General features: G+C 35.7%; 1 protein-coding gene across 6 annotated transcripts in view; it reads left to right on the top strand.

Annotated features, from left to right (window-relative positions):
* NAV3 (neuron navigator 3) overlaps positions 1-25,012 on the top strand; it is a 593,230-nt gene that overhangs the window by 546,461 nt on the left and 21,757 nt on the right. For 5 of the 6 annotated variants that reach the window (XM_082636004.1, XM_082636005.1, XM_082636008.1 and 2 more), the window contains 9 exons: positions 5,621-5,732; positions 11,056-11,177; positions 12,146-12,166; positions 12,846-13,018; positions 14,592-14,745; positions 16,234-16,408; positions 21,355-21,452; positions 23,975-24,070; positions 24,352-24,520. In XM_082636004.1, the coding sequence (XP_082492130.1) occupies positions 5,621-5,732; positions 11,056-11,177; positions 12,146-12,166; positions 12,846-13,018; positions 14,592-14,745; positions 16,234-16,408; positions 21,355-21,452; positions 23,975-24,070; positions 24,352-24,520 (1,120 nt within the window). The remainder of the gene's footprint in view (positions 1-5,620; positions 5,733-11,055; positions 11,178-12,145; positions 12,167-12,845; positions 13,019-14,591; positions 14,746-16,233; positions 16,409-21,354; positions 21,453-23,974; positions 24,071-24,351; positions 24,521-25,012) is intronic. The other variant, XM_082636006.1, reaches the window with a different exon arrangement.

Consider the following 25,012-nt stretch of genomic DNA (forward strand, 5'->3'; position numbering starts at 1 on the left):
GTGGTAAATGGGAGTGTTTCCTTAATTTCTCTTTCAGATTTTTCATCATTAGTGTGTAGGAATGCAAGAGATTTCTGTGCATGAATTTCATATCCTGCAACTTTACCAAATACATTCATTAGCTCTACTAGTTTTCTGTTGGCATCTTTAGGATTCTGTATGTATAGTATCATGTGATCTGAAAACTATGACAGTTTTACTTCTTCTTTTCCAATTTGTATTCCTTTTATTTCTTTTTCTTCTCTGATTGCCATGGCTAGGACTTCAAAAACTATGTTGAATAATACTGGTGAGAGTGGACATCCTTGTCTTGTTCCTGATCTTAGAGGAAATGCTTTCAGTTTTTCACCATTGAGAATGATGTTTGCTGTGGGTTTGTCATATATGGCCTTTATTATGTTGAGGTAGGTTCCCTCTTTGCCCACTTTCTGGAGAGTTTTTATCATAAATGGGTGATGAATTTTGTCAAAAGCTTTTTCTGCATCTATTGAGATGATCATATGGGTTTTATTCTTCAGTTTGTTAATATGGTGTATCACATTGATTGATTTGCATATATTGAAGAATCCTTGCATCCCTGGGATAAATCCCACTTGATCATAGTGTATGATCCTTTTATTGTGTTGTTAGATTCTGTTTGCTAGTATTTTGTTGAGGATTTTTGCATCTATATTCATCAGTGATATTGGTATATAATTTTCTTTTTTTTGTAGTATCTTTGTCTGGTTTTCATTTCAGGGTGATGGTGGCCTCATAGAATGAGTTTGGGAGTGTTCCTTCCTCCGCAATTTTTTGGAAGAGTTTGAGAAGGATGGGTGTTAGCTCTTTTCTAAATGTTTGATAGAATTCACCTGTGAAGCCATCTGGTCCTGGACTTTTGTTTGTTGGAAGATTTTTAATCACAGTTTCAATTTCATTACTTGTGATTGGGCTGTTCATAGTTTCAATTTCTTCCTGATTCAGTCTTGGAAGGTTATACCTCTCTAAGAATTTGTCCATTTCTTCCGGGTTCTCCATTTTATTGACATAGAGTTGCTTGTAGTATTCTCTTAAGATGCTTTGTGTTTCTGCATTGTCTATTGTAACTCCTTTTTCACTTGTAATTTTATAGATTTGAGTCCTCTCCCTCTTTTTCTTGATGAGTCTGGCTAATGGATTATCAATTTTGTTTTTCTTCTCAAAGAACCAGCTTTTAGTTTTATTGATCTTTGCTATTGTTTTCTTTGTTTCTATTTCATTTATTTCTGCTGTGATCTTTATGATTTCTTTCCTTCTGCTAACTTTGGGTTTTGTTTGTTCTTCTTTCTCTAGTTCCTTTAGGTGTAAGGTTAGATTGTTTACTTGAGATTTTTCTTGTTTCTTGAGGTAGGCTTGTATAGCTATAAACTTCCCTCTTAGAACTGCTTTTGTCACATCCCATAGGTTTTGGATCGTCCAGTTTTCATTGTCATTTGTCTCTACGTATTTTCTGATTTCCTCTTTGATTTCTTCAGTGATCTCTTGCTTATTTAGTAATGTATTGTTTAGCCTCCATGTGTTTGTGTTTTTTTACGTTTTTTTTCCCTGTAATTCATTTCTAATCCCATAGCGTTGTGGTCAGAAAAGATGCTTGATATAATTTCAATTTTCTTAAATTTACTGAGGCTTGATTTGTGACCCAAGATGTGATCTATCCTGCAGAATGTTCCATGCTCACTTGAGAAGAAAGTGTAATCTGCTGTTTTTGGATGGAATGTCCTATAAATATCAATTAAATCTATCTGGTCTATTGTGTCATTTAAAGCTTCTGTTTCCTTATTTATTTTCACTTTGGATGATCTGTACATTGGTGTAAGTGAGGTTTTAAAGTCCCCCACTATCATTGTGTTACTGTCGATTTCCTCTTGTATAGCTGTTAGCAGTTGCCTTATATATTGTGGTGCTCCTGTGTTGGGTGCATATATATTTATAATTGTTATATCTTCTTGTTGGATTGATCCCTTGATCATTATGTAGTGTCCTTCCTTGTCTCTTGTAACATTCTTTGTTTTAAAGTCTATTTTATCTAATATGAGTATTGCTATTCCAGCTTTCTTTTGATTTCCATTTGCATGGAATATCTTTTTCCATCTCCTCACTTTCAGTCTGTATGTGTCCCTAGGTCTGAAGTGGGTCTCTTGTAGACAGCACATATATGGGTGTTATTTTTCTATCCATTCAACAAGCCTGTATCTTTTGGTTGGAGCATTTAATGCATTCACTTTTAAGATAATTATCAATATGTATGTTACTATTACCATTTTCTTAATTGTTTTGGGTTTGGTTTTGTAGGTCCTTTTCTTCTCTTGTGTTTCCCACTTAAAGAAGTTCCTTTAGCATTTGTTGTAAAGCTGGTTTGGTGGTGCTGAATGCTCTTAGCTTTTGCTTATCTGTAAAGCTTTTGATTCCTCCATCGAATCTGAATGAGATCCTTGACAGGTAGAGTAATCTTGGTTGTAGGTTCTTCCCTTTCCTCACTTTAAGTATATCATGCCACTCTCTTCTGGCTTGTAGAGTTTCTGCTGAGAAATCAGCTGTTAACCTTATGGGAGTTCCCTTGTATGTTATTTGTCATTTTTCCCTTGCTGCTCTCAATAATTTTTCTTTGTCTTTAATTTTTGTCAATTTGATCACTATGTATCTTGGCGTGTTTCTCCTTGGGTTTGTCCTGTGTGAGACTCTCTGTGCTTCCTGGACTTGGGTGGCTATTTCCTTTCCCATGTTAGGGAAGTTTTCGACTATAATCTCTTCAAATATTTTCTCGGGTCCTTTCTCTCTCTCTTCTCCTTCTGGGACCCCTATAATGTGAATGTTGTTGCATTTAATGTTGTCCCAGAGGTCTCTTAGGCTGTCTTCATTTCTTTTCATTCTTTTTTCTTTATTCTGTTCCGCAGCAGTGAATTCCACCATTCTGTCTTCCAGATCACTTATCCATTCTTCTGCCTCAGTTATTCTGCTATTGATTCCTTCTAGTGTATTTTTCATTTCTGTTATTGTATTGTTCATCTCTGTTTGTTCTTTAATTCTTCTAGGTCTTTGTTTAACATTTCTTGCATCTTCTCGATCTTTGCCTCCATTCTTTTTCCGTGGTCCTGGATCATCTTCACTATCATTATTCTGAATTCTTTTTCTGGAAGGTTGCCTATCTCCACTTCATTTAGTTGTTTTTCTGTGGTTTTATCTTGTTCCTTCAACTGGTACATAGCCGTCTGACTTTTCATCTTGTCTATCTTTCTGTGAATGTGTTTTTTGTTCCACAGGCTGCAGGATTGTAGTTCTTCTTGCTTCTCTAACTATCTTTTTAATTAAAGACAATTTATACTTACAAAATTCTCCAAAAGAACTGCTAATCTGAATTTGGCTAAACTAATTATTTCATAGATTTTTTTCCCCACATTATATAACAAATATATTTCTTACTTAGTTATTCTTCCTTTGGGCTTATTGTGCCACACTGAGTAACAACTACCCTGCTAATATCTGTTGTTGTTAAAAATATACTTAAAATTTTAGGAAGTGATCATTCTTCTATTTCATTAAACATAGTTTTCTGAAAAATCAATATTACCTGAACATTTTACTTCTAATTTTAAAAAAAAGTTTTTAGAAGAGGTTTCTCTAGAAAAGAGTAGAATTTTGACAGTAAAATAAGTCAGCCAACCCATAAAATTAAGCCAAATTTTTAGACATTTGTATGAGATTTCAATTTCATTTTTCCTCTTTAAACCTAAAGCCAAATGTTTTAGTAGATTTTTAATCCAAAGCACAAGCACTGTTGATTTTAAATTCAAGGATGAAAATCTGACTGTATTTAAAATTTAACATTCATCTTAGTCTATATGTTATAAAATTAACTATTTAAATCATGTGATTCACTAAGTATGCACTATAGGTGTTCTTTTGTGAATAAATTCCTGGTAAAAGCAGAATGGATTTCCAATAAATATTTTCTCACTTTGGAGATTTATTTTAAATGGGAAGTAGATTCAATTTTGGTACAATAATCTATTACTAGTTGGGCAAGGGACAGAATATAGATAAAACTTGGAGAGACTGAGAAATTATGATGAATTGTATTTGAATTTGTCATGTTATTGTCAGTTTTCACAAACATGTTCTTTTTCCTTTATGATAAATAAATGCAAATGAAATTATACTCAAGTATCTGAAGATCCATCTATGAATCCAGGAGGTCGCTATTGATTTTCTATTATGAGATTCTTTGACTTATAAGCTATTAAAAGTCTATAAGAGGGTTTGTTTTTTTAAAAATACCTAACTGTCTTTTATCAGGAATATGCCAGATACTCAGAGAAGATAGATATATGAGATGCCAAGTATCTATTCTGAACTTGGATATCGTTTCAATTAGCACCATCTATCTTTTTTTTAAAAAAGTGTCTAAGGCTGGGATAGCCATTGGACATTCTCATGTATGAAGCAGTTTCCTGCAGCGGCAGTTGTCATTGTCTTGCCTTTTTTCATATATACTGGGAGACATTAAGTAGGGATAAACTGCTTACCACAGAGTGAAGAACCCAAGCCTGATTCTTTGGCTTTCTGCCAAAGAAAGAAAATGGAGAAAATGATGAATGACAAACACATTATGGAGGAATTCTCCCCCCCAGAGGCTGACAAGAATTCTAATTTTTAAGATTGCTATCACTGCCAAGAAGGATACTCTTTGTATTTGTGCACCTGTTGGAAATATTGCTTCTGATGAAACAGCACTCCAGTTCCTTGTTGTTGTGTTGGTGCTGTTATCTTATCTTCCTAATAGTGAGTCCTTTATTTCTGGTAAAGATATTCATTTAAATAACTATGGGAGATCAAATTTATACACGGATTTTCATTGAGACATAGCTTAAAATTACCCTTAATTCAATAAGAAAATAGATGTTTTATAAAAATTTGATTTGTAAGCTTTTTAAATAATTTAACTATTTTAAGGACTATACATTACATATATTTCTATTCACTTTTTAAAAATTCCTGTATTGCTTTGGCTTGGTGAAACTAGATCTTCATACTAGGAATTTTGTTGGGTGAAAAGTGCCAGAATCTAAGATGACATATGGCATTTAATAGCAGTGAGTTAGGAATTAATTCTAGGTTTTGTTCTTGAATATAAAGAATCTATTTCCTAAGTGCAAAATAAATGAGAAAATCTAAAATCACTCATTTGACAAAAACTCAGGGTTTTCAGTTAACAGTAAATGCAATATGATGTACCAATGCAATAATAGTATTTATCTATGTAATATAATCATGGGTAGTATTAATAAGTTTGGTATCTAAAATGAGCAGTGTGATATCTTGCTTTATATGGTACTGGTCAGCTCTGGGTACCACCCTTTTAAAGAAATAAAGACTGTTCAGACCACATTTATAAGAGAATAACCAAGACATTATTTTTTAATTCTCTATTGCATTTACCTTCTTACATTTACAAGTAAGAGGTTGTAAGACACAACTTGAAAGGTCAGCCACGCATCTAAATCTACCAGGACGTTAGCACTACATAAAATCAAACTCATTGGATAGTGAGCTATGAATAAGAATCTTTTACTTTTAAAGCTCCTAAATTCTGTTTGTTTCACAGGAGTCTGAACTGATCGAACTAAGAGAAACCATTGAAATGCTGAAGGCCCAGAACTCTGCTGCCCAGGCAGCCATTCAGGGAGCGCTCAATGGTCCAGACCACCCTCCCAAAGGTATGTTTAGAAATCTTGCCATTTTTCATCCAATCTGCTAGGAATCTATTTTTATTTATTAATTAGAGCAAAGCTGCTTTTACTCAGTCGCACTGCCTTTTATAATATATCAATATAAGTTGCTACTAATGCAGTCAGAATCTCAGAATTTAAGAACAGTAGGCTTCAGTATCAAACTGACCTTAAGGAAATTGCTTCTACCGTCCAGCACTTTTCTCTCCACTTGATTTGGTGAAGGTGGTTCTGAGGAGGTTGGTTAATGTATTCATATCTGCCTTCAAGCAAAACAAACCTGAGAAGGAGTATGAAGATCTAGACCTGTATGTAAAAATACAATAATCAATATGCTGAAGTAGTGGATACTGGGAGCAACTCGTCCTGGGTGGGGGCAATAAAAAGGTACATTTTCTGTAGAGAACTTACAAAACAGTAAGAAAATGGACTAAAAGTTGGTGTGTTTTTAATTATTACTATGCTTCAGTAATTGGAAGCAATGATAAAATCATCTTCCCTGCCACCACCCCACTCCTTAAATTGCTACTGAAGAAATACTCTGTGATGATGTCATGCCATTGTTCTCTTTACATAGGTTGTACTTCTTCCTGTTCTGACTCTTTGCAGTAGCGTTCAATAGGCTCAACTCTTTACCAGCTGAAAAACGTTCTCCTAAATCCTGAGTGCTCTGACGTCTCTCTTCGCATTTCCAGATGAATTTTGGGAAAGCTTGGTGGAGTCATTCAATGTCTTCAACAGCCAGTTACACTTCAGACCATGGGAGTGGGGTTCCTCTTTCTACTACTCCACCAAAACTGTTCTCTCCAGCATCAATAATGACTTAGATGACTCTAAATCCAGTACAAAATTTAAAATTCTTATTGTATTTGTTGTGCAAATAGCATTTGATGCTGATGTCCACTGCATCCTACTTGAAACATTCACTTCTTCAAATGCTCATGACATCCACATTCTTAGTTTTTCTTCTGCTCCTTTGAAATTTCTTTCACAGTTTCTCTTGTAGATTCACTCGTTTGTATGCATTTGTTAAATGTTGATGTTTCTTAGAATGCAGACCTAAACTGTCTTCCATTATGATTTTATACATTATGATTCTCTTCATCCTATCTAAAATTTTGTACAAGTTCATCTAGTACTCTACCTATAATTCTTATTTATGTGTTGATAACTGTCAAATATATCTCTCCAGGGCAGGCTCATCTCTTGAGTTACAGATCTGTATATCTAGCTGCCAAAGAGAAAACTCCATTAGGTTATCTTTGGATGTCTGTTTGTCACCTGAAAGTCAACATCTCCAAATTGGAACTTGTCTTCTTCCTTCTCAGACCTGCTTTACCTTCAGCGTCCCTTTCTCAGTAAACAGCATCACCATCCTTCCATGTGGCCAGAAATCCTCCTCTTCGTACACAGTAAATCACTAAGTTCTATTGATTCCATCCATTAAATATATGTTATTCCCTTTTCTCTGATCCTATCACCATTCCTCATATCTCCCCTGAACTATGACCACAAACTCCTAAGTCTTAAGGAGCCTTCCTGCTCTTCATCTTTCACCTCCTTATGCCATTCTTCACACTGAGACCAGAGCAGTTGTCTAACAATATATATTTAAAAGGTATCCCATTGCCTTTGGATGAAATACTAACTCCTTAACATGACATAATCTCTCTTCGCCAGCTTCGTTCATTCAACAAGTATTTATTGATATTACCATTTGTGTGCTAGACACTGTTCTAGACCTTATGTCTTGCTATTTTGTCGTGTTGTGTATTTCATGTTTCAGCTATCCAGAACTTCTTTCAGTTCTTCAAAAATTCTTTATATATTCTCTTTATTCTACTTGGAACTTTCTACCCTGTTTGTTCAGCATAAAAACTTTTTGAGATCTTGCAAGAGTTAGCCTAAACATGCCTGCTTGTCTCCTAAACTATATGAGGTCCCTCTGTGATATGTTTCTGGAAATAACTGTACTTCCCTCATCAAAATTTGCATTAAGACACTTTGGTGCCTTAATTTGTTTATCGTCTGCCTTTCCTGGTCGATGGCAGGGTGGTCTGTTTTCTTAATCCTTAATCCTGGCTGTGATGATGGCTTGCACATAAAAGGGGCTTATTCAAATTTTATAGAAAGGACTAATACAATTTTTTAAAACTTGAAATTTAACTTATAGAAAAACAGTTATATAAAGTGAGATATACTTAAATTGAAGGACAAACTAGTTCTCTAGGGGCTACTTCTGTTAAGAATTTAGCAACTTTCCATGTGGGGGAGTTAATGTATATGTGGCATGGAAAATTACTGCATATTTAAAGCTTATCTTAGAGCTATAATAAAGCAGCTTATGTTCTAAATCTTCATGTCAGTAAATAGGTCCAGAAGGGATTTAAAAAGGCTTAATCCTTTCTTTACCACAGTACAAGTCACTGAAGTAAAACTTTCTGGAAAGATTCCTTTTATCTCAGGCAACAGGTAGCTTAATATATCTACTGGAATTGAAAAATAGGAATTCCTTTGCTCAGAAATGTGGGAGGGATACCTAAAATGAACAAAACAATAACAGTTAATATTCAACTTGGCTAAGAAAGATTTAAAAATAATTTTATAAGATTTAAAACTAACAAAAACAAATAGTTATAGAGGGTTGAATGTATATAGAATATTCAGATTGTATTTCTGTAGTATTAAAACTCATATCAAGGCATATTGTAAATATTTAGAGAAGAGCATTGCAGGAGGTTCTTGAGACAGAAAAGAGATTAGTGCCTTTATGGAACTGATACAAGGAAGATAATGACCAAAGATAAAGTGAGTAGAACCAGGTTGGAGAGATAAGAACTGACCAGATTACTAAGGAACCTTTGGGCCATATTTAAGAGTTGAAATGTTTTCTATTCTTATTAAAATGGAAATCTATTGGGAAGTCTCAGGTAAGGGAGTGATGGTGAGGTTTTTCTTTAAAAAAATTTCTCTAACTCTGGTTTGTGGAATGGTTTGAAGGTGAGTTGGACAGCTGTTCTTTCTTAGATCAGGTAGGTGATGTTGGTGGCTTGAACTAGAACAGTGATGGTGCAGAAGGTGGGAAGTGGAAAATGAATGAATGAATAAACATATAACTGAAATCGATATTTTAAAAATAAGCTCCCTTCATTCAGATTGTTGATATTCATTTGGTCACCCATTCTTTACTGAGCTCTGCAATGCCACAAGTACTCAATCAGATACTTACAAACACAAGAAAAGAATTGTCCGAAAAAAGTAAAATGCATTCCCTTCATTCCATGGTATTATGGAAATTATGCCCTTGCCAATCTTTATTGGAAATGCGGTCATAATTGAACATAACTGATACCTCCAAGGACTACTTTTGACCTACGATTAACAAGAATTTCCCTGTCTTTTTAAAATTTGGGATTACTTGAAGTCAAATAAAATTTATTAATTCTGGATATAATAAAAACTCTGGAATACTTTAACGCTTAATACATCTGTTTTATTTGTAAAAGTCAGTTATGAAGGGAAAAATAGCAAATACTAATCTTGTTCAGAAAAGCTTATAGCCAACTGTAGCAGAAATTTAAAACACAGATACCTACACATGTTCTTTTATTGCTTATTCATATAATTTCCATATTAGTTGATTAAGGGATACTGTGCTCCTTTACTGTTGAATCAGAACAACACACATAAATACCTTGATTTAGATTTTGGTACTGGTAATGTTTTGGGCATGCAAAAACAGTAAATGTTCTCATCATTAAAAAAAATATACTTTTGGACCAAACTCTGGGGATTCTTAAAAACAGCTCTGGTTTTACCCTCCTGTAAAATTTTTCAACATGGTTATTCTCTTAGTGGAAAAAATTAAAGTACTTATTGGTATGTATGTACATGAGATTAAGGATGGAGGCGTGTATATGCATATTATACACCCACACATATACTTATTTATTGTATGTTTTGAAAGTAACCAGTTACAGTTCCATTGCCATCAGTCATTTTACTATTAAATTAGTCAACTGCAAAGCTTGGATTATATACTATTATTTCTATGGGAACTTTTTGAAAGCTATATAATAATTTCTGACATCTTATAAATTCCACTGAGAGTTTTTTGCTTGGCTAATATGCATTGATACCAATTATATATGACAATAGAAATGGCCTAAAAGCATATTTGACCTTAAAATAATTTTATGAATTATTAGTGTCTCCACTAACACTTAAGTTCACTGTGAGTAGAAATCATTTCAATTTTCATTTTAATGACTATAAATAAATCTTATATTATAAGCTGATTGTATGGAGTAAGTGAATATGTGCAAAAAGTGATTTAGTATCAAATGGTATCCTCTTCAAAATATCTTATTATCTAGAGGAGCACTCCATGCTTTTTAGGAGTATATAGAGGCCATATCACCTGGCAATTAGTACAGTAGACAGTAGGATACTTCTAAGTCTCAAGTTGGCTCCACTGTTTTTCAGCCACGTGACCACAGGGAAAATTTAATAATTACACTCATTTCAGTGGTTTGCTTTAAAATTAGGTACTCCCAGAGCAGAGTAGTAAAAGCTAACTTTATTATTACCTGTTATTATTGTTACTACTATTACTCTTCCAAGTCATGGACAGGGGTTAGGGGTATGATGGCAGAATTGTACTGTCTTAAGTCTGATTTCTGTTGAATTCACAAATGCAGTCTACCCACATTCTCTCTTGAGGACCTTCGCCCCATTGGCTCTTTGACCTTGGTCAGGTTACTTAACTTCTTTGCACTTCAATTGCTCCATCTGTGGTATGAAGTGCTTAGATGACTTGCAAGGTTTGTTTTGGCTCTAACTAGGTATGATTCCATGAAATGGAGAGTTAATATATTTGGCTTCGGTAGCTTTATTCAAAGGACAGATATTAAAAACACACAATTAATTATCATGCTATTAAGAGTCTCCTTTTACTCCATGGAACAAATCATTTGGAATAAGTCATTTTGGAAGTGCTGTTTGATCCAGGTATTCAGTAAAAATCACTAGCATAGCCGTTCATTTTGGGACAAAGCTCAGAATTCATTAAAACACCAGTGCTACAGACTTACTTGAGATTCCCATTGAATCTTAATACAGATAACCCAGTTAATTAAAGCAAATGTGGTTGTACTTTATTAAGCTTATAAAACCAAAACTGCATCGAAATAATCTGTACAAAGCCATGTTGACATTTATTAGAGGACTTCCTCTCAGAAAGCCTAAAGGTCTTGTTTGTTCAGATTGCAAGTTTTTATGAGTAAACGTGATACTGTCGATCTGTGGCTAGATCTCCGCATCAGAAGACAGCATTCCTCCGAAAGCGTTTCTAGTATCAACAGTGCCACAAGCCATTCCAGCGTTGGCAGTGGTAACGATGCTGACTCCAAGAAGAAGAAGAAGAAAAGCTGGGTAAGCCATTAGCATTCATCTAATTCAGAAGCTTATTACTGCACAGTGCGTCAGGCTTTTTCCTTGTGGGCTTTAGAGATCCACAGCAGTCTACAGTGTCTCATTCAAGTGACTGACACCTCAAAGGCTACGCTCATCACCAAGATTAGGGCAGCATGGTGCCGAGGAGCAAGTGCTTTGGAGTTGGCACTAACTAAACTTGGATTTGAATCCCAACTTTGACACTTACTATTTGGACCTTAGGCAAGTGACTTCACCTTTTTGGGGAGACTAAACTTTCTCCTCTGTAAGAATTGGATAATTAATACTGACTTTATAGAGATACTGTAAAGAAAAATAGGGTAACGTGTAAGTAAATGGCTCCGAGCAGGGGCTTACTGTGGAGGTAGAGATGAAGAAGAAGAAAAAGATGATGGTGATGCTGATGGCGGCGACGGTGGCGGTGCCGGCGGCTGGAGGGAGTGGAGGAAAAAATGGAATAAAAAAAGTAAAAGGGAAAGAAGAGACCTTGAAAGCCTCTCCACCCCTTGCATCAACAGGGTTTATAGCGTGAATAAAGTGTCACTGTGTAAGAAATCAGCTATGTGTATTTTTATCAAAAGAACATAGGATAAATATAGAAATGTACTTTAACAGAGCTGTCCCTTAAGTTTGCTAGAGATAGAATTGATATTAAATAATTGCTGAAAAACTGAGGGGAAGATGCTACCACTGCAAAATGTTTAAAAACAATGAAGTAAAGGATTTATTTCAATGCCATGCAAGAAAAGTAGATTTTAAATAAGTAGAACTCTTGATGAAATCCAAAATATAACTAGCAGAGGATTTTACTGGAGTGCTTTCTGTAAATAATGAGAGAAATATCTTTTCTGTTTTAAAAACAATGTTTATGCAGGTAATTTTTTAAAATACTGATCAGCCTTCATTCCCTTGATTTGTAATTCCACACTCTTTCATGTTTCTGCAAGGTGAACTCTAGAGGAAGTGAGGTGAATATAAACCATGGACAATTTGGCATGCATCTATAAAAATACCCACCCTTGGCATGAATGCTATTCATTTTGGCAGGAGGCTTTTATACCTTTTAAAAACGGATTACCTTGTATGTCTTTTCTTTGTGTCTTTTCATTTTAATCTCCAGTTTTAAAGAGAAGTAAAACCACTTTCTGAATAGCGCTGTAGGGCATACCAACTCTGGTTTCTCATAGTCCGGGAACTGAAAATTTGAATAGAAACTCACAATTAATAAAGTGTTAGGTGAATTTGATTTCATTTTGCTTTTTAAGTTTATATTGCCAGCAGGCCCTGACTTGATTGTAGCGCTAAAGCAGCCATTTAAAACAAATTGCCTTGAAGAGAGGAGCCTTCTGAATGGAGATCCCTTCAAGGTACTTCGTTTTAAATGAGTGCTCTGACAGCCATGCCCTTGACCCTGCACTGTTTAAAAGCCTTCCATGTTTGCGCTGCGCTGGATTAATACAAGAATAAAACAAAAACACAAAACACGGTATCTTTTTTTTTTAGAGATACTGTGCTGCAGCTGTTAATCCTTTGCTTATACATACTGACCCCAGGCAGTGGCTAGGATGGCACCTGCAAACTAACGGCCCAAAGCAAGATGCCCCCAGTGCAAATAGACAAGGAAGGTAATTTCTGTCCTTCTTGCAGCTGAGAAGCTCATTCAAACAAGCCTTTGGGAAGAAAAAGTCCACCAAGCCTCCATCCTCACATTCGGACATTGAAGAGCTTACTGATTCGTCCCTTCCAGCGTCCCCCAAGTTGCCCCACAATGCGGGTGACTGTGGTCCAGCCTCCATGAAGCCCTCGCAGTCTGCCTCAGCGTAAGTCACTGCCTCTGCCGGTTGCGGAAGTATTTGTTAAAGACAACTTGAGGCCAAGCCTAGATCTGTGTTCTAAATGGAACTGCAGCACCACCTCGATACCGATTATTTTCAGATCTTCCTTAGAATAGCAGACAGCGTTTGTTTCTCTTCTGCTTTCCATACGTTAGAAATTGAGCGTTCTTGATCTCATTCTCCCCTTTTCTAAGTTATTATTTTCACTTCTTTTCACTTGCATTTGTCCATGGATCTGTCTAACTGTGCATTAAATGCAGGTTACCCCTTGTCTGGCCACCAAAGAAACGGCAAAATGGCCCTGTGATCTACAGGCATAGATCCCGGTAAAATGGAGTGTGATGCATGAGAACTGCAAAGATCCTGGTTCTAACCTAAGCAGTGTTCACTCTTGCTTTTTCTAAAATCACTCGCATGCATTTCAACAATGACTACCCTCCTCTGTCCTCCTGTTTGGGAAGTAAAATTTGGTTTCCTCAAGCCAAACTTCAATCCTTTTTTCTTTAATTGTGTTAGATAATCTAGCATAATGTTTTTTTATAGTATCCCACTAGTTGACGTTACAAGAAAGAATAAAACATTTAGAATGTAAAACATGTGCTCTGATAGTTCTCTTTGTTCTATATACTATTTAAATGAGATGTCCTTGTGTGCCCAAGACACTGGCTCACCCAGAACTCATATAAAGCAGGGCCACTAATAGAACCATTTAAGACCCTTGTACACCCTGTATAATTTCCTGACTTAGAGGAAAGAACATAGCACCATCACTTTGTGACCAGCGGTTAGTCCTCACATTTTAAACGGAAAAGATATTCAGTAACATAAAACAAATTCTTTTGACATACTTCCTACAAAGCTGTCTACAGAACAACAATAGGATATAATGTATATTACCTTCAAGCAGCCCCCAACTAGCCTGCTCATTGGGGTTGAAACCTGTGATTCAGTTTCATTAGCTGATCTCCTAAATCAGCTGAGCCTCCCAGGAGGATTATATAACACTCATCCATTATTTAAATGTCCAAAACTAATCTCCCTGATTTACTTTCTACAGTATTTATATTGAATTTTATCGTAACCTGACGATAGTATTGTGACGAATAAGGTTATTCTTTGCAAAATTTTACAAAACAAGAAATCAACATTTTAAGGACATAATAACTTTGCTTTAAACAAATTTCATGTTGCAAATAGAGGCTCAAGTCCCTTGAAAAATGGTAGAATGAGATGTAGTAATATTATGACTTTTCAGCTCCATAAACATCAGCAACAAGGGAATTTTGAGGATCACTTTATATACAGTAAAGATAGATTGTTTTTAAACTTCAGAAAATAGGAAGAAAAGATTAAAAGAGAGGGCTACTATTTTCAGTTTTGAACCTGTGAATGTATTGCTGTCTGTAAAACTCTTTTTCCTTTTCTCTAGGTATTGCCAGCAGCAAATAATCTCTGCACCTGCTGGATGATATTGCAGTTCAGCTTTTAAAAGAAGCATTGCCTTTCGTAATCCTCTGGCTTCCCCAACCACTGATTTTGTGCTTGTTTCTTTCTTCAGGATCTGTGAATGCACAGAGGCTGAGGCAGAGATAATTCTGCAGCTGAAGAGTGAGCTCAGAGAAAAGGAATTAAAATTAACGGATATTCGGCTGGAGGCCCTCAGCTCTGCTCATCATCTCGATCAGATCCGGGAAGCCATGAACCGGATGCAGGTCGGTCCGAAAGCACCTTCAGGGAACAAACAGGAGAGATTTAAAATGCTGCTTTTTCTCTTCTCTTAGTTATTATAAAAACAAATCTCATGTTTAAATCCTTTTTGGAAACGCACTCTGTTTATTCAGTCTCTGCACCTCATTTCTCAGTACTGGATGGAGAATTTTGTCAAATCCAGGTTTGGAAGTGGAAGTGCAAACTGGCCAGTTGCACTCAAGGACCATTGAAGGCACTGTGCTAGTGATTGGATTCGCTGAGAGCTAAGGTTTTAGAGAAACTACTACAGCCCTTGCTTCTTCACTTTTCCATGATTTACCCTTATGGTAACTTTTTCCTATTCTTTTGAAATCTGGCTTTCAGACACCTTTACCTGTTTTCTATTGAAAAACAAACGTAATGAGGAATCAACAGAAATATAACACAAGCTCTCTAAATATGAAAGTAAATGTGATGTAGAATGCCATCTGTAGAAGTAAAGCTTTTCTATTTTTTGGAAGCATCTGAAGGCTAAATTCAGGATCAGTCTGTGCTCAGACTAAGTTTTCGTTTTATTATGGTCAACCAGTAATCACTTGGTACCACAGATGACTGAAATAGGAAAAGCTCATTGCTGAGCAGATTCATCTGCCAATGGATATTCACCAATAGGCTTGTGTTGTTTTTATGAGCTTAATGCCCCATTTTGAAGGAACAAAAACTTTTTCAGACGTTAGCTAGGATTCTGAGGTGGTAATTTTAAATCACCTTATTTATATTACTTTTGTTTTACTGTGGTTTTCAACTCTCCCTGAATTCAGAGTATTACAAACGGCATTATTTTCTATGAGATTTTAACATTACTTTCATTTAAAAAATTTTTTTTAAGTTTTTAAAAATTTTTTATTTTATTGAAGTATAGTTGATTTACAATGTCATGTTAGTTTCAGGTGTACAGCACAGTGATTCAGTTATATGTATATAACTGAATATATATATACATATATAGATTGATATAGATATAAAAAGCTATTCTTTTTCAGATTCTTTTCCCTTATAGGTTATTACAAAATATTGAGTATAGTTCCCTGTGCTATACAGTAGGTCCCTGTTGATTATCTATTTTTGTATATGTAGTAGTGTGTATGTTTACTTTTAAAATGAGGAATGGTATGAACTTTTCAATTATGTTATTCTTAATTCACATAAGACCATGTCATATTTGGAAAACTCCTCAAATATATGATAGATTTTTAAAAAATTATAAAAAATTCTACTGGTTAGTGTGTGTATTTGTGAATAGCTGAACATGTGTATGTGAGAGACAGAAAAAGGAATTACTTTTCCTTCTTTGGAAGGAAATCCTGTTTTCATAATTTATGTTTGTTTATTTAATATCTCACCACACGGTTTATTTAATAAATGAACCGATTAACCCTGTTAAAAGAGTTGGTACCCTTTTCTCAATCAAGCTAGCTCTATGTTTTTCATGTTTTCCACCTTCACAACAGAATGAGATTGAAATACTGAAGGCTGAAAACGACCGGTTGAAAGCAGAAACGGGGAACGCTGCGAAGCCAGCTCGGCCCCCGTCTGAGTCCGCAAGTAGCACTTCCTCCTCATCCTCACGCCAGTCCTTAGGACTCTCTCTGAACAATTTGAACATCACGGAGTCTGTTACCTCAGGTGATTTTGTGCACACGCCTGCCTGAATCAAAGCATGCCTCTGACTTCACAAGCCTGGAGACCTCGAATTTGGAGACCCTTACCCGCTGCAGCTCTCACCCATACCCTCTTTAAAATGTTAACGGCCTAGTTCTCAGAAATAGTCCTTTTTCCTCTTATAAATTTATTTTACTTCATTATCATTTTAATTTCTTTTACTTATTTAATTTTGGCTGCGTTGGGTCTTCATTGCTGCCCACGGGTTTTCTCTAGTTGTGGAGAGCGGGGGCTACTCTTCGTTGCCGTGTGCGGGCTTCTCATTGTGGTGACTTCTCTTGTTGCAGAGCACGGGCTCTATAGTTCAAGCTCAGTAGTTGGGGCACACGGGCTCAGTAGTTGTGGCTCATGGGCCCTAGAGCACAGGCTCAGTAGTTGTGGCACATGGGCTCAGCCGCTTTGCGGCATGTGGGATCCTCCCGGACCAGGGCTCGAACCCGTGTCCCCTGCATCGGCAGGCGGACTCTCAACCACTGTGCCACCAGGGAAACCCCTTCATTATCATTTTAAAAGAACATTCTGTGTGAAAGAGTAAAAAGACATAGAGATATGGTTTTCATATCATTTTTTAAAACAATTACTTGTGTTTGAGAAGTACTTCCTCCAGGGTTACAAATAGGATGAAAAAGTAATATTCTCAGTGATGATTGTTAGTACTAATGAATATAATACTCAGAACCCCATGCAATTTGATAGTGTTTTAAGTGTACGAAGCCCGTGTACAAGTACATCAGGACCTATTCCTAAATTTGACTAGATGATCCTGCATGATGTGACCCAGGGCGAACATAATGCTACTACATCATCCAGACTGCAGCTCTATTAGATTTTCAACAAACAAAAAGAACACAATGGATTCTATTATTGTATTCAATGGTACTAATGATGGAACAAGGGTACAGTTTTATTCAATTGCAAATAGAATCATATGACATAATGTTGTCTTAATAGCTGATGAACTATTCAGTTATAAAGTATAACTGCTCCTATGGCTTCGAATCATTCTGTGTATATAAGACTTAGTTGAGGAAAGATTTACATGAGGATCTGCAGTGATTGCAAAGCACAGCCACTAGATGACGCTTGGAAACCAATAATACGTATACATGTTCCTGGGCAATTTTAGATCCCATGATAGAATTGAGAAACTTCATGGCTTGCCTTAAATTACACCAAAATATAGAAAAAGATAAAGATGAAAATGAAAGAGAAAAGAAACAGAAATACAGCAAGCTGATACTGATGATATTTTAATGAATCATATCTCTTGCTTCTAAAAGGTCAGAATTTTAAAAATTCTACCAATTATATCTGCCCTTCATGGTGTAAAATGAATGGCCCAAATGCATACTTGCTTTTTTCTTGTAAAAGGTAACTAGAAACTAAAAGGCAAGTAGGAATTTCCTGAAGTTCATGAAAACAACGTTTATACCATTTGGCAGGGATTGGGGAAGGAAAATGAATTTTGAGAATACACATCAAGTAAAAGAAATATTAGTAGCTAAGAAAAAATAGATCTGTCATAATTAAATGAACTTATAAATCATTAGGTAAAATAAAACTATGGAAATATAGTAATAACTTGAATGTGTAAATTGTCTATGAAGTGTTATCATCCACATTCTTCAAAAGATGGGGAAAAAGAAAGAACAAAAACTTTAAATGTATAGAATCTGAGAGTCCTGAGTCACATCCTATACATTGGCTTGTCAGTGATGAACCTGAGAGAGGTGAGGTAGGACCCACACCTAATGGCAGTCAGTGCCTGCCTATGTCCTGGAGCTTCAATTCTAAGGAGAGAAAAGGACTGGTACCTTATAGGATGGCTTAATGGTGGGATTTTCCTGCCTGTTACATGATTTTGGTTTAGCCTATGGAAATATGATAAGGTCTGAAGGAGGCAAATTTAGTACTGAAGGTAGTTTAGGAAGAACAGCCATATAAAAATGAAACCAAAATTAATGTCTAGGAAAGACTAGGACTCATAAAGATAAATATGAAATCAAAGAAATTAATTTACATTTTCTGTGTCCATCTAACTGATGGCCATGGTTCAGAATTTGGGGCAATTTGGTGAGGAGAGGTTTTTTTTTTTTTCAAAAATGTGCTTTATAATTAATTACCCATTTCATGGTTTATTTTTAGACGTATATTATTTTATTTCCTCAACTATTTTTCAATAGCGATACTTGTGTCTGAACTAGCAAGAAAAATGTAAATCACTTGACATCACTTGACTAGGATACTTTTCAAGTCAAGTTTTCTTTGCCTTCACTCGTTTAGTGGGGTTCAAAATTGGAAATCAAAAGTGCCTTTATGCTGAGGCTTTTTAATAGAAAAGGTTTCTAGAGTTCATGATTATTTTTTTTTAAAAAAAGAAGTAGGCAGGAGAGAGACTAATTGACAAATGTCCAGTTCCTGAAATAATAGTGCATGTTCCATACATCCAGTGAAGACAGAAGTTTGAAAAACCTTCAGTTTTTGTCAGAATTTCACTTGACTGTAACCAGAATGGCAAATCGTTTTTCAAAATGTTGACAGAGGACTCTAACTTATTTTCCATAAAACAACACAGAGAACCCTTATTTCAAACTGGCTGTTATTTGTTTTTACTCAGAGTTGTTTGTTCAGGTGACCATCCCGTCAATGTACTGGGTGGGGGGCAGGGGGGACCCAGAGTGAGTCATGATGTGCTCCTTCCACTGTCAACACGAGGAGTTAGAATAAACACACAGAGAAAAGGAGTAATGGTTAGAACAGGTAAACTTACTAAACACGGAGGATAAAGTGCTTTAAGAGTGTTTTCTATTATGTTCTCAATAACCCTACGAAGCTGGTGCTTTTGTGCCCCATTTTATAGATGAGGAAACCAAGACTTAGGAAAGTGATTATGATAATTTTTCAAGATTATGCATCCAATAAATGATAGAGCTAATATTTGAGCCCAGATCTGTATGATTCCAGTGCCTGACTCTTAACTACTGTATTCATTTTGCTAAAGCACTTAAAACATTCAAGATTACCTTGCTGAGAATGTATACGCCAACAGAGCAGGGAATTCATCTTCCTTCTCACCATGGTATTCATTCCCAATGCCCAGCACAGTTGCTGATTTCTTTCTTTCTTTCCTTTTTTTAAAATTAATTAATTTATTTATTTTTGGCTGCGTTGGGTCTTGGTTGCTGTGTCTGGGCTTTCTCTAGTTGCAGCGAGTGGGCGCTACCCTTTGTTGTGGTGCGTGGGCTTCTCTTTGCGGTGGTTTCTCCTGTTGCGGGGCACGGGCTCTAGGCACGCGGGCTTCAGTAGTACCAGCATGCGGGCTCAGTAGTTGTGGCTGGCGGGCTCTAGAGCGCAGACGCAGTAGTTATGGGGCACGGGCTTAGCTGCTCCGTGGCATGTGGGATCTTCCCAGACCAGAGCTCGAACCCACGTCCCTGCATTGGAAGGCAGATTCTTAACCACTGCGCCAGCAGGGAAATCCACGGTTCCTGATTTCTGTGATGCTTAATAAACTGTTAGTTAAAATAAATATTTTTGAATATTTATGAAGTTATGAATAATTGAGCAAAGTACTAAAGAGGTAATTTGGTCATGAATTACAAGATATTTAGATGTGAACGATAAGCCACTTTAAACTTTTGAGAAGAAGAGCAAGAAGAGAATTAAAATGACACTTAAGGAAGAGGTTTGAGTTGGGTAGGAAAAATGGTGAGAGACCAGGAGGATGTTAATCTAGTAAAAAAAAATAAATAAATTTCAGTAAGGGAGATTGTCTTTGACAATTTAAAAATCTCTAGCAAAAAAGCTCCATATTCCTTAAACTCTAAATGTGCTTTTGATTGTTATGGTGTTATGGCATTTTTTAACTCCTTCCTTTGCAGAATTGCATGTTCCTAATTATTAAGATAATAGAAGCATTTTATTTTCAGAAGGCACTTGATGAAATTGTTGCTTCTGTAATGGTACAGTCACAGTCCTTGGCTCTCTAACTTTACGCTTTGAGCAGTTGAGTCCTCTTGTCACCAGGCACATGTGCTCTTCAACATGTAACCAAGTTTTCTTTGTCCCCAGAAAACTATCTTCATATTAAACATAATAGCATCCTTGTCAAAGGAAAACATATATGTGGGATAGTTTGCCTCAATCATTCTCCAAACTGGACATTAATCTCATATAATATATTTTGAAAATTAATCTTTAATCACATTTTAAGGTTGGTGGGTTAAAGGTTAGCTAGCTTTATCATGCTTCTGTAACTCTTAGCTGATTACTAGAAGTATTATTTTGGTTTTGAAGCTATAAGCATAAAGAGAACAGGAAAGCAATAATTAATATATTTCAGCGGGGAAGTATAATGCCGTGGTTGAAATTCAAAACATTACCTAAAATTGTAGATACGAGGCGAGTAGTCATATAGCAGGGAATGTGCCAAATGCTTGAAAATCATTTCAGTTGAACAGTCAGTCTCACCACCTTCGCATTCATAATTACATGGGTGATGAGCTTGGATGTTTTCGGTTGGATAGAAAAACCAGATTGCTTTTCAGTTTGTCACGGTTATAATGGTAACTGACTATTACTCAGGTATTACTCAGACCTGTGCGTAATAGAAAAAAGGAACCCCTTATTTCCTCATCTAAATGCAATGGGTGCCCAACACTTGGGTGAAGATCTTTGGAAGGAGAGATAAATTCTTAGATGGAAACTTTAACCCAACACAGTCACTCATCTTCTTGGAAGCTGAGGTTTTTCAAACCAGTTAGGTTAGAATGGGTGGCAGAAAATCTGAATATTCCCATTGAAAGATGTAAAACGATGAGGGAGAAAACGATGACAGTAAAGAAATCCAAGCTAATGTGACTCTGTTGTATGTGTGTATGTTTGTGTATGTTTCTTTGAAAATTTGGTAGATGTTTTGCTCGATGATGCTGCTGATGCAACCGGACATAAAGATGGCCGCAGCGTGAAAATTATAGTCTCCATAAGCAAGGGCTACGGTCGAGCAAAGGTATTTCTTTAACCTTAAGTTCTTTATCACTAAAAGATGAGAATGACCATGAACCAAATAAGTATTTGTCGTAAATATACTATCAGCAGTGTTGGTCTTGGCATTGGCCTAATCTATTATAAAAGCATGAAAGTTAGAGACTCAAAAGAAATGACATCATCCTATAGGTAAAAATGTGTCTCAGTATGGCATGTTCATTCACTGAAAACAGTATTGGTTGTCAGCCACCCTCATTTCTAAAACCAAAAAAGCACATTGCTTTCTTTGACATTAACATTTTGTCTAACTAAATACAGGTGATATTTATGATGTATAGTAACATGTTGCTAGAGCTGCCAAGATGGTCTTTGTACAAAGAAGAGACTATAAGTTATATGGCTCTTCTAGTAACTGGAAAGATATATTTTATTGAACTTGGTGTGACAAATTCCATTGACACTACTTGTGTGTATCATTTTAAAGCAAGGTCTTAGATGATAAGGCAAATATTCTAATTTCTCTGGAATCAAATATTGCCTTCAAACTGGCAATACCATTCTGACCCTAGCCTCTTCTTGAAACTAAAACTATTATTTCAAGTTGAAATTGTAGTTCAGTGGCCAAAAATACGAATTTGTAAGTATCCAAACATTTTTTATCAGACAGAAAAACAAAAAAATCTTTAGAATTTTAAGATAATTGAAGTATTTAAGTTTGAAAAGTGAGCTAGCAATTGTGAATTTTTACACTGAGCGTATATTCCAAGAATTCTAATGTCATAAAATTTCTGCTTGAGCTGCAAATCTGTGCCTGAATTTCCGAAGTGGGTCTTTATGTAAAAGACTGTAATAGTCTTAGTAAAGCTTAGATAGTCTAATGATCTCTGATTTGAAAGCAGCTGCTTAAAAGCACTGCTTTTAAAAGTGTGCATGTCCATTTTGACTCAGTTACAATAATGCTGTAAAACAAGTTTTCTTTTTCAAAATAATTCTGAAAGATAGTATTTTTGAACATTGGAAAGTAGTTGTCTTAGTCTTCTTGGGTTACCATAACAAAATACTATAGATTAGGTGGCTTAAACAACAGAAATTTATTTTCTCACAGTTATTAAGTCCAAGATCAAGGTGCTGGCTGATTTGGTTCCTGGTGAGGGCTCTCTCCTTGGGCTGCAGATGACTGCCTTCTTCCTGTGTCCTCACTTGGCCTTTCCTCAGTGTGTGTACTTGGGGAGAGAGAAAGAGATCTCTCTCCTACTTCCCCTACTTAGAAGGCCACTAATCCCATGATGAGAGACCCACTCTCATGGCCTAATCTAGCTCTTATTGCCTCCTGCTGTCTCCATTTCCAAATACCATCAATTGGGGGTTGAGGCTTTAATAGATGAATTTGGGGCGGAACACAAACATGCAGTCTATAACAGTTGTTACAAAATAAGAATGGTTTGCTGTGAATTTCTCAACTTTTTCTGTAACAGATATTGGCTTCAGGTTATATCTAAAGAGTGCTGATAATCATTTACCCTTATAAAGTTAAATGTTGCAGATGAAGAAATTGAGGCTCTGAGCCAGCTAAGCGACTTGAACTAACATCACATTTCTTAATTACATGGTAGATGTTGTGTGTTGTAGAATCCATGTCTTCTAACACCTGACTCAGTTATTTTTCTACCACCTCTTAAGGACTATGCAAGTTGGTGACTAGAATCAGGATTGTGATATATCAACTGTCTAATTATATATACTGGTGTCATGATCACTATCTCATGTAACCATTCCAGTCAACATAAAAATGGCTTCAGTTAGACTATAAATTGAATTGCTTACTTTTCTAATATATGTAGAAATTCCTCAAAATCCCATCCTACAAAAGGGATAAATTTGGGCCATTGTTTGTATTATAAAGGAGTTCTTTGCTTGACAAAATGAATCCTGTAGGATTCCCTGGCGAGTTCTTCTAAATATTGAATTTTCTGATAAATTCAAAATGGGACCTGTGTTGTTAATATGTGAATGCCATACTACCGTGGATAACTTATTTTTCAAAACTGGATTGGATTTTAGAGATAACCTAAATAAAAAAATAAACTGAGTTTTGAACTTAACAAAGATAAGATCACAAAAACATTAAGATGAGGCTCTAGGACTCATGATATAGTTCTGTTCCATCTCTATCACCATTTCCCTCCTACCAAGTTGCTTCTCTTCAGGAATGCACCCACTGCATTAAAATGGAAGACTTGTTCTCTCCTGGCCCTTTCCCTTCTACTGAACAGGTCACGAATCAGTTTTCCTTGACCATACCACTTCATCTAATCTCTTTCTCTCTTGTTTTTGTTGCTATCCTGTTACTTTGTTAGTTACTTTGTTTGTTTGTTGGGGTATTTTGTATAATCCACTGTGTATGTCTGTTATTATAAAACCCATAGGTTTAATATATATTTTAGTGTTAATCACCACTAATATTAATATTTTTTAGTAGAAGATATCATAATAAAAAAAGACACACAGTTGGATTTTATCTTGTTTTATTTTGTCCTGACTTAGGATCAGAAGTCTCAGGCATATTTGATAGGATCCATTGGTGTCAGTGGAAAAACCAAGTGGGATGTCTTAGACGGTGTAATTAGACGTCTCTTTAAGGTAAGTTGTGTGAGACATCCTGATATTAATTTTCAAATGTGTTTCATTTTGGATGCTTCCCTTAGCTTTAATGGCATAGAGGTATCTGCTTTTCCTCTCTTCCATTTCAAATATTAAGGAAAGTTTTCTCTCTTTATGCTGTTTGATATTAATTGTTCTTATATTACCCATTTCTAAAATTCTTGATAGCTAGCTTCACATCCCCATGAGTTTTGTATTTGTTGTAGGGGAGTTGGACCTCTGTTTTGACTTTCGTTTTTTTTGTGTGTATACCATTTCAGGAATATGTGTTCCGAATTGATACATCCACTAGCCTTGGTCTGAGCTCTGACTGCATTGCCAGCTACTGTATAGGAGATTTAATTAGATCCCATAACCTAGAAGTGCCTGAACTGCTGCCTTGTGGATACCTTGTCGGCGATAATAACATCATCACTGTGAACCTGAAAGGTAAAAATAAAAATGAAAAGCACAGTTGTATTTTTTTTAACCAACATTTCTTTTCTTTTCTTTTTTGCAGTTTCCCTTCAAATTTTCATATTTGAAAACTATGTTAACCACTTTGATAATTTTGATGTGATATGAGCTGTATTTATATTTAAAACACTAAAATCCTACTAAAAACACTAAAATCCAAGTAAATGAAATTCTTTGAGTTTTGAGGTGTAATTTTGAAGTTTCTCCAAGACTCAGAAAAACAAATGTGATGTAGCGAATTTCAATTTTCTAGATTTTCTCCATTATCATCTTAGATTTAGGGGAGATTCAAAAAGTTGGTTGCATATTCCAAGGTAATATATTCATTCTTTTACCTTTAATTTTAAAATATGTATACCCAGTAAGTACCCACTGGGGATAGAGAATGGAAGTTAAGAATCAGGGATGAGAAATTCTCTTTGCTTTGAATAATGTGACAAATTCTAGGCAAATGGAATATCTAAA

This window comes from Mesoplodon mirus (assembly GCF_964341445.2).
Source record: "Mesoplodon mirus genome assembly, chromosome: 11".
In the NCBI taxonomy this organism is placed as follows: Eukaryota; Metazoa; Chordata; class Mammalia; order Artiodactyla; family Ziphiidae; genus Mesoplodon; species Mesoplodon mirus.